This window comes from Eriocheir sinensis, chromosome 29 (genome assembly GCF_024679095.1).
Source record: "Eriocheir sinensis breed Jianghai 21 chromosome 29, ASM2467909v1, whole genome shotgun sequence".
Taxonomy (NCBI): domain Eukaryota; kingdom Metazoa; phylum Arthropoda; class Malacostraca; order Decapoda; family Varunidae; genus Eriocheir; species Eriocheir sinensis.
The window spans coordinates 7,361,556-7,372,218 of NC_066537.1; the positions used below are offsets into that span (position 1 = coordinate 7,361,556).

The 10,663-nt window shown below is 43.1% G+C and overlaps 1 protein-coding gene across 2 annotated transcripts; it reads right to left on the minus strand.

Moving 5' to 3' along the window:
* Positions 1 to 3,967: 3,967 nt before the first annotated feature.
* Positions 3,968 to 9,924, minus strand: LOC127004933 (zinc finger protein ZFP2-like). Of its 2 annotated transcripts, XR_007758120.1 has the most exons (3): positions 9,774 to 9,924; positions 5,452 to 8,393; positions 3,968 to 5,346 (listed from the first exon to the last, which is right to left on the minus strand). XR_007758120.1 is itself a non-coding variant. In XM_050873224.1 (2 exons), the coding sequence occupies exon 2, from the start codon at positions 8,340 to 8,342 to the stop codon at positions 7,140 to 7,142; it is 1,203 nt and encodes a 400-aa protein (XP_050729181.1). In that variant the 5' UTR covers positions 8,343 to 8,393; positions 9,774 to 9,924; the 3' UTR covers positions 3,968 to 7,139. The 2 variants fall into 2 exon arrangements, 1 of the variants encoding a protein (XP_050729181.1); XM_050873224.1 differs by having other exon boundaries at positions 3,968 to 8,393.
* Between the last annotated feature and the right edge of the window lie 739 nt (positions 9,925 to 10,663).

A 10,663-nucleotide genomic window follows, 5' to 3' on the forward strand; every position in this document is an offset into this window, starting at 1 on the left:
CTCTCTTCTCTCTCTTCTCTCTTCTTCCCTCTCTTCCCTTTCTTCTCTCTCCTTCCCTGCCCCGCCATGACCTGTTAGTATATCCCCTATAAGTTACGATGACGTTGGTATCTGGTTACGTAAGGATGGGTAGCGTGTAGCCTGCATAAATAATAATGTTTTCTGCTGCTTTTTGTTCCCTTGTATTATCGCAAATTGTAGAGCAGCGTCGTAATTCACAGTTCCTCCTTGATTGCCACCACCACGCTGCGTTTTCTATTGAGTGTGTTTTTAGCCTAGACTTCGCCAGCCCTCCGAGACACTGAAGAAGAAGGAGAAAAAAAAGGAAGAAGGAGAAAGAAAGGAAGGCGGAGAAAGAAAGGAAGAAGGAGAAAGAAAGGAAGAAGGAGAAAGAATGGAGTAAGGAGAAAGAAAGGAAGAAGGAGAAAGGGAGAATAAGAAGGAGAAAGAATTAAAGGAAGAAGGAGAAAGAAAGGAAGGAGGAGGAGAAAGAAAAATAAGGAAGAAGAAGAAGGAGAAAGAAAGGAAGAAGAAGGAGAAAGAAAGAAAGAAGAAGGAGAAAGAATTAAAGGAAGAAAAAGGAGAAAGAATTAAAGAAAGAAGAAGGAAAGAAAGGAGAAAGGAAGAAGAAAAAGAAGCCGAAAGAAAGAAGATAGAAAAGAAGAAAAGATAAAAAAGGAATAAGGAGAAAGAAGAAAGATGAGGAAAGAAGAAGAAAAAGGATGAATTAAGAAGAAAGAAGCCAAAAGGAGAAGGAAGAAGAACTAGATTTAGAAAAAGAGAGAAAAAAAAAGAAGCCAGATCAGACATTTCAATATTAAGCCACTTTTTCTTCATTATTTCAAACTCCATTCTCTCCTCACCCTTAATTATGGAAGCAAAATGAATGGCATCAAGTGGGCGTACACCTGACCAAGCGCTTATTAGACGAGCTCACCGGTTGCATATGAAGGAAAGGAGAAAGGAAAAATAAATATCGATTGCAGAACTTCCAAATTACTGCTTAGCGCTAACTTGTGATGACTTCTATTGCATGTGAGAGGATGTGATTGCTGCCCTGACCACTGAAGCCACACTTTGCTTTTCTTTCTTGGAGTATAATCAACCCAGTTCCCTTATTTCCATCAGCTTGTATCGTAATCACACTTTTTCAGGTCAACTTGCAGTAACCTAATCACTTTCTTTCCCTCCCGTCCCTTCCCTTAGACCTATATTAATTCGATGTCTTTTTCCTCGGACTAGCCAATCCAATTCCTTTTTCCATCAGCTTGTATTGTAATATCTTTTTTTTCAGGTCATCTTGCAATAACCTAACCTAATCACTTTCTTTCCCTCCCGTCCCTTCCCTTAGACCTATATTAATTCGATGCCTTTTTCCTCGGACTAGCCAATCCAATTCCTTTTTCCATCAGCTTGTATTGTAATATCTTTTTTTTCAGGTCATCTTGCAATAACCTAACCTAATCACTTTCTTTCCCTCCCGTCCCATCCCTTAGACCTATATTAATTCGATGACTTTTTCCTCGGACTAGCCAATCCAATTCCTTTTTCCATCAGCTTGTATTGTAATATCTTTTTTTTCAGGTCATCTTGCAATAACCTAACCTAATCACTTTCTTTCCCTCCCGTCCCATCCCTTAGACCTATATTAATTCGATGTCTTTTTCCTCGGACTAGCCAATCCAATTCCTTTTTCCATCAGCTTGTATTGTAATATCTTTTTTTTCAGGTCATCTTGCAGTAACCTAACCTAATCACTTTCTTTCCCTCCCGTCCCATCCCTTAGACCTATATTAATTCGATGCCTTTTTCCTCGGACTAGCCAATCCAATTCCTTTTTCCATCAGCTTGTATTGTAATATCTTTTTTTTCAGGTCATTTTGCAGTAACCTAACCTAATCACTTTCTTTCCCTCCCGTCCCTTCCCTTAGACCTATATTAATTCGATGCCTTTTTCCTTGGACTAGATAATCCAATTCCTTTTTCCATCAGCTTGTATCGTAATCACACATTTTTCCAGGTCAGTTTGCAGTATCCTAATCACTTTCTTTCCCTCTCGTCCCTTTCCTTAGACCTATATTAATTCGATGCCTTTTTCCTCGGACTAGCTAATCCAATTCCTTTTTCCATCAGCTTGTATTGTAATCAGTAATAACTAATCACACACTTTTTCGGGCCAGCTTGCAGTAACCTAATCACTTTCTTTCCCTCCCTGCCCTTCCCTTAAACCTGTATCAATTCAATGCCTTTTTCCTCGGACTAGCTAATCCAATTCCCTTTTCCATCCACTTGTATATCCTAATCTCACTTTTCCAGGCCATCTTGCAGTAACCTAACCTACCTATCCAACCTCTTAGGCCTATCAACTCAATGCCTTTCTTATCCACATCTAACATTACCTTCCTCTAACTAGCTATACTCATTTCCCTTTCCATCTACTTGTATCGTAATCTCACTTTTCCAGGCCATGCAGTAACCTAACCTACCTATCCAACCTCTTTTAATTCCTTCCCATCCCTCCCGTAGGCCTATCAACTCAATGCCTTTTCTATCGACATCTAACATTATACCTTCCTCTAACTTGCTAACTCATTTCCCTTTCCATCAACTTGTATCGTAATCTATCTCACTTTTCCAGGCCATCTTGCAGTAACCTAACCTAACCTACCCAGCCTCTTCTTTCCTTCCCACCCTTTCCCATAGACCTATCAACTCAAACTCTCATTACACTCCAACCTATCTTCTCTCTTCTTTTCCAGGTCATGCAGTAACCTAACCTACCTATCCAACCTACTTTCCTTCCCACCCTTTCCCATAGACCTATCAACTCAAACTCTCATTACACTCCAACCTATCTCTCTCTTCTTTAGCATATTTCACCCAAATCTACACTCTTTTTAGGCCTTCTGTAGCTACTACCTAACCTAACCTAACCTAACCTACTCAAACGTAGTCTTTAGCATCAATCTACATGTCTCATCACCAACTTCGATCAGGTTACCCTTCACCAAACCTACTATGCTTCAGGCCACATCCAGTTCTACGTTTACTTATACTCCCAAGGTTACACCACCCACCCCTTCTAACTATGCTGTAATCTACCAGGGTAACCTTCAACTGGATTTTTTTTTAAAGTAAGACAGCCTACCCACACTACAAGCCATTCACTTTACCTGTAGTCATCACTTTTTTTTGTTCACCACACCAGAAAAAAGTCCATGGTCATCCTATCCTCATCACACACAAGCAGACCATTCAATCATCACACTAATTATATTATATCCAAAACACAGTCATCACATCACATATAGGTACTCATAGTCATCATAACATACCAGAAACAGTCCAGGGCAGTCTAACCTCATCACATACAAGAAACGGAGCATCTAGTCATCACATTCATCACAATATATTGAAAACACAGTCATCACATCACATATAGGTACTCATACTCATCACAACCTACCAGAAACAGTCCAGGGCAGTCTAACCTCATCACATACAAGAAACAGAGCATCCAGTCATCACATTCATCACAATATATCGAAAAAACAGTCATCACATCATATAGGTACTCATACTCATCACAACCTACCAGAAACAGTCCATGGTCAGTCTATTCTCATCACAGACAAATCACAGCATCTTTCAGTCATCACACACACTTCACATCATCTTTTAGTCATCACCACAGCATTCCCAGTCATCACACTTCACCACATCATCTCTAGTCCCGGGCTTTCTCTGCCTCTGTGGTGGATAGTGGAGTGTTTCCCATGTGGTATCGGTATGCTGGATTTCCACTCCCAAGGTGCATGATTTTACATTGTTTCTTCATTGAATTGTAGCAGCCACTTTTTGCTCCATTCCTGTAGCTTGGTGATGTCTTCTGGTAGGGAAATCAGCAGTCAAGGGGTTAACATACCAAGCCTCACCAAACACCAAAGAATAAGAGAAATGCAGTATAGATAGTGTATTAGTTTTATGGCTTTTCAAACAGGTGTGTGAAATGAAAAAGGACGGGAAAATAAGGTGGGATTTCACGAACCCTGTGGTAGTAGTATGCCGTGAAGGAAATATCATATGTGTTGAACGCTCACGAACTAAATGCCACAATATAAGTATAAAAATATTTCACGTACGTAATTAGTAATAGTAATTCATAATAATGCTCTATGTTTTGTTTCCGACCTCGCAGCGACGGGATTCGTTCCGTCGCTGCGGGGGGCAATAAGCGTGTGGGTATTTACACTCGACACTGACACGCTCACCACACTGACCTGACACTACCGGTTATGTCGTCTTCTTCTTCTCCTTCGTCTTCTTACCACTTACTGTTTACCATTTTAACGTTGATGAGGTTTCAGGCCCCGCTCATGTTTTTTTTCTTCTTCTACTTCTTCTTTTTCTTCGTCTTCTCTTTTGTCTTTTTCTCCTTCGTCTTCTCCTTCTTCATCTTGTGTCATCTTCGTCTTCTACTTCTTCTTCTTCCCCTTCATCCTCTTCTTCGTCTTCTACTTCTTCTTCTTCGCCTTCATCTTCTTCGTCTTCCACTCCTTTTTTTTATGTCTTGGCAGCTTTTACCTACGTTTACATAAAGGGTTTTGGGGTTTAAGATTGAATGCCCTTCCTGACATTTACATATAAGGTCACTGTTTGGGGGTTTAAATACCCTTCCTGACGTTACAGAGCGCCACTGAGGTACAAACCACCTCGCCATACACTTCATCACTTTCAAGGCTTGATGATACAGGGTCGCTGTTTGAAGCTTTGACTTTAAGACTGACTGCCCTTTACAACATTACATGGCACAACATAGGTTCGAATTGCCTGGCCATACCTCTTTACTTCCATAGCTTGACACTCTAACCCACTAGACTTCTGCATCTCACTTAACCCGGTAGCTGCAGGGATCATGTTTCTTAATGGTCCCTCTAAGCGAGAAAAATGAGAAAAAATCACCCCTCACACAAACCAATTCATAATATATACCGAAGCATCTGTGATCAGTTTATGTATCATCTATTTTGGGGGGTTTATATCATGGCACAAATTTGGCCCGTCGCTGCTACACGGTAAAGCCACAAATTTGGCCCGTCGCTGCTACCAGGTTAAGTTCACTACCTGTTATATATGTCAGAAAAATGCTTTGTGTTATGCTGCCTCCTCTGCACTCCTGACACACCCACAGCACACCACACCTCAGATTCTAATGCCCTAGTACTCACTGGAAATTACCTACCAGCATATTCTCCTCCCACAGGCAAAGACTCAATGGTTATGAACTGAATACTTTTACCACAAGCATATAATTGATATTTTTTCCTTTCATCTGCAGTAAATTGCCTTCAAGCTTGTTTTCCTTTCTTACAAATTCAATGGTTATGATCTCAAATAATTTTACTGAGAGCATGTAATAGATATTTTTCTCTCTCATCTGCAGTAAATTACCTTCAAGCTTGTTTTCCTTCCTTACAGACTCAATGGTTATGATCTCAAACACTTTTACTGAGAGCATGTAATTGATATTTTTCCCTTTCATCTGCAGCAAATAACTTTCCAGCATATTCTCCTTCCTTACAGACTCAATAGTTATGATCTCAAATAATTTTACTGAGAGCATAGTATACTTATTTTCCCTTTCATGTGCAGCCTTCAGACTCTACACTAACTTATGTCAAGTGATCTCAAAGGGAGCATTTAATAACTCATGTGTTTTCCTCATAATTCTGTGCTTAGTTAAAACACTGCCAAAGTCTATGGTTTGTGATAAGTGACGTTGCTGGCACTCAGTACACACGCAGGTCATTTAAAGTGGCACACACAATCTCTCACAAGTGCCGTGCTACCCACTTCACACTTGCACTCGTCATAAGCATACTGAAAGGCGTGACACTCAAGGGTGACGTGTGTGGAATCAAAACCTTGTGGAACTTTCTCTGTTACAGCACTGAACCTCGAACCTAATTGTTGTTGAGGGCAAACTTCTCCCTGGTACTTTGTTGGGCCTTAATGGTTTGCAGTCAATTATATTTTCTCCCTTAACTCATAAACATAAAGTTCTCCCTTATACTTTGTTGGGCCTTAATGGTTTGCAGTCAATTATATTTCCTCCCTTAACTCGTAAACATAAATTTCTCCCTTATACTTTGTTGGGCTTTAATGGTTTGCAGTCAATTATATTTTCTCCCTTAACTCGTAAACATAAATTTCTCCCTTATTCTTTGTTAGGCCTTAATGGTTTGCAGTCAATTATATTTTCTCCCTTAACTCGTAAACATAAATTTCTCCCTTATTCTTTGTTAGGCCTTAATGGTTTGCAGTCAATTATATTTTCTCCCTTAACTCGTAAACATAAATTTCTCCCTTGTTCTTTGTTAGGCCTTAATGGTTTACCGTCAATTAAATTTTTTTCTTCCTTAGCTCATAAACATTGCACAGTTGAAAATGGCTTGAGGAGGTGGACAGGCTGGATCACATCACACCCTCCTCGACGCAACGGACATGACCCTTTCCCGATGACACAGTACAAGTGCATTCAGTGACAATGGTGTGTGACATTACCATCGGGTCTTGGCACATAAACCCTCCTCTTCTCTCTCTCTCTCTCTCTCTCTCTCTCTCTCTCTCTCTCTGTTTCACACACACACACACACACACACACACACACACACACACAGAGTCAGGGAAGCCTTCCAAAGTAAATATTATGCTTCATAGTTGTGTGAGTTATGCTGTAGCCACTGAACAGTTTTCATCGCAAACATCGCTTTCTCACTCCACTGCCGTATTTACTGAAGGCAGTGAAGCGATCATTGAGTAAAATGCTTAAGCTCACAGTGTACAATGTCATGCAGGTAACTAAGGGTATATGAAATGACTTGAACAGCACACGGGAGTCGTAAGTAGAGCGTGGGGTTGTGACGTCTGAATGGCTTGCTATGAACAATGGATGACTGACTGACAGAAGCGTGAAAGGCATGATGACGCGGCTGACAAGGATGAACATGAACAGTCTATAGGATTAGTTTAGACACATAGCTGCCTTTTGCCCTCTGTTCACTGTGTTTCCTCATTGCCCGCCTCCAGTGTTCCTATCCGATGAGTAACACACGAAAAACATGACGCTGGTGATACACTCATTCCCCCGGCTCTTCCTTGATGCTGAGGCTGCTGTCCATCTGGCCGTTGGTCTGGACGGGCTGTGCCTGGGGACCCATGGGACCGGGGACCTGGGTCTCGGGCTCAGCAGGGCCTGGGAAGTCTGCCTGAGGGGGGTGGGGCAGCGGCAGGTGGGGAGGGCCGACAATTTGGTGTATCTGAGGCGACGGCTGGAGTTCGTGCAGCTGAGGGGGGACTTGGCTGTTCTCCCCTCCTTGGTTTCCCCCTTGCTGCTGCTGCTGTACTTGAGGAAACTGTTCTTGATTGGGATGCTGTGATAGATGTTGCTGCTCAGGTAGAATGTGCTGCTGCTGCTGCTGTTGTTGGTCTTGTTGTTGTTGCATCTGTGTTGGTAACTGCTGAGATTGCTGGCCCGCTGCCTCCTGGGTACCAAGCTGCTGCTGTGGCTGCTGCTGCGTCGCGAGGGCCGGCACATCAGGCTGCTGCTGGTCACCGTTAGGGAAAGCAGCAAAGTACTTGTCGTAATTAAAGGGCTTTGAGCCGCTGTGCCGCCGCTGGTGTTGCACGAGGCCGTCCTTGGAGGTGAACGACTCGCCACAGATGTTGCAGATGTTTTGCCAGTAAGCCGTCTCTCCGCCCCCGGCATGCTTGAGGCGGTGGTAGTCAAGGCTGGCGCGCACTGAGAAGGCCGCCCCACAGAGCTCACAGGGGTACGGCCGCTCCCCGGAGTGCTTACGCTTGTGCACCATCAGGGTGTTCATCTTGGGGAAGCTCTCCCCGCACTCCCCACAGGTGTAGGGGCTCTCTCCCTCCTCCCCCGCCCCTTCCCGTGCCCGCTTCTCCGTGCTGAGGTTGTCGCTGAGGGCGTACGCCGCCTCCCACTCGTCACTGTCGTAGCGCCGCTTGCAAACGTGCTTCCGTTTGTGGCGCTGCAGGTTGCTGCTGTTCATGAAGGAGGAGTCACACTCATCACACTTGAAGGGCCGCTCACCTGTGTGCTTGCGGTAGTGCATGTCCAGCTGGCTCTTCTTGGGGTAGGCGGTGCCGCACACATGACACTTGTACACATTCTTGAAGTTGTGGTCCTTCTTGTGCATGTCAAGGACCACTTTGAAGGGGAAGTCCTTGCCGCACACGTCACACTGGTGCAGCGTGGCGCCGCCCGGCTGCTTGCTGGTGGAGGCGCCCGTCGTCCGAGACATCTTGCCGGCCTTGGACATCTACCTGCTGCTCAGTGGGGGCTGGGAAGGGCAGCGGCAGCCATGTTCACTCTGTCACAAGGGTAGAAACACTGAATAGGAATGCCAGAAACAAGTATAGAAAAGATTTAAGAGGAAAAGCAAATTATGTTAAGAAGGAGAAGCAAGTTATATGAATAAGTAGAAGCAAGTCATCCTAATCTACCAGTGAATTAACCTGGTAATGGCAAGGTCCACTTCATCCCTTTCGAAATGCTACAACTTTAACCCGGTAGCAGCGACGGGCTAAATTTGTGGCTTTACCGTGTAGCAGCGACGGGCTAAATTTGTGGCTTTACCATGTAGCAGCGACGTGCCAAATTTGTGCCATGATATAAACCCCCAAAACAGATGATGCATAAACTGATCACAAATGCTTTGATGTATATTATGAAATCGTTTGTGTGAGTGATGATTTTTTCTCATTTTTCTCGCTTAGAGGGACCATTAAGAAACATGATCCCCGCTTCTCATCCCTCATTCATTAATTTTTGTCTCTCCTCAAACTTATAACTTAACACAATTCTACCAGTTACCACATTTAATCACACAGACACGCAGGCATTCATATATTCTTAATTATCAAGTTATGTCATTTTTCATCGCATTGATTACTGACTCACCCAGGAACAATTTACAGCATCAGGACCTGCCATCATTATCATCTGTATCAACTATTTCATTGACCTAGACACACAGGCCTTTATATATTCTCACATTATCAAGTTATGTCATTAGTCTCAGGATCATTGTTGACACCCCCTTCTATAACCCTTACAATCAGGACCTGCCAGAATCTACATCACAGTCTCATCTACCATCTACATCATCTACAATACACTATCTATATCTACATTTCACTATCATCTATACCATCTACACATAACCACCACTAATCATATCCCATACTATCACCTATACCATCAACATTAGATTAACATACAGTACCTATCATCTACAATACACTATCTATATCTACATTTCACTATCATCTATACCATCTACACATTACCACCACCAATCATATCCCATACTATCGCTTATACCATCTACATTACATTAACATACAGTACCTATCATCTACAGTACACTATCTACATCATCGGCTGCCCTTCTTTGAGTGACTTCCTCCCAACCTGTCACTCGGGAACTTCTTGAAACAGGTATACTAATTATGTTACCTGAAGTCCTTCTCAGCAGGTGTAACAAGGCTTCAGGTATCTAACGGGGGCAAGATATAACTCCTAACTACACGGACACTTAAACCTATTAGCCTCTAGATGATACAGATTTATTAAGCAGGACAGTTAATGATAGCTTTAATTAGCACACCTCCGTTAGTATCTGTATAAGGCGGGTTGGTCACATCTCACGCCCCGCCCACCCCAGCCTCCCGCCCACGCCCACCCTCACCTGTGCTAATCATCTGGCCCCGGGGAGGAGGTCTTTTCCCCTAGGTGGTCAGTGGGCAGAGTTTAGGCCTTGGTGGGAGCACATAACCTGGCTGTGTACTGAGGCCATTTTGTTGTGGGTGAAGCTGAGCCCACAGAAAACGAAGCCTTCTTGGGGTAACGTTTGTCTTATGCGTTTCTTCAGAGCCAGGGAAACGTTTGTCTGGGTTGGGCTAGTAGTCTTTTTGTAGTCGTCTGGTTATGGTATAGTCCTGTCTGCCATAGTAACGCTTGTGTGTGGTGGTCTTGGAGTCTTTAAAATCTTCTGGTAACGTTTGTCTTATGCGTTTCTTTAAAGCCAGGGAAACGTTTGTCTAGGTGGTCTTGTAGTTTTTTTGTAGTCGTCTGGTTATGGTATAGTCTTGTCTGCCATAGTAACGCTTGCGTGTGGTGGTCTTGAAGTCTTTAAAATCTTCTGGTAACGTTTGTCTTCATTTCTATATAGACTGTAGCCACGTACGTACAGCAACGTTTCTCCGGGTAGCAACGTTTGTCCGGGATGGTCTTGTTGTCTTTTTTGGTTGTTAGTCTTATCTGGCATATTAAAGTTTGTGTGTGGCAGTCTTGGAGTCTTAATTGGAAAGCTTCTTGCAACGTTTTTATTTATTTTTGCAGTCATCTGAGAACGTTTTTCTTATATCTGCCAAAGCAACGTTTATTGTCTCGACCCGTGGTGGTCACATGCATGGCTTGCTCTTTGGTAACGTTTTTCCTCTTGCCCACAGAAACGTTTAATTGTATGTGGTAGTCAGTCACTGTGGTCTTCTTGGTAGTAATGTTAATCTCAGCAGCGTTGGTCAGGGGTAGGTAGTCTTTGAAGTCTTTGAAAGCTTCTGACAACGTTATTTTTTT

Bases quoted from the DNA above. Each gene is read 5' to 3' on its own strand.
- LOC127004933 (XM_050873224.1), bottom strand. From the start codon at position 8,342: ATGTCCAAGGCCGGCAAGATGTCTCGGACGACGGGCGCCTCCACCAGC.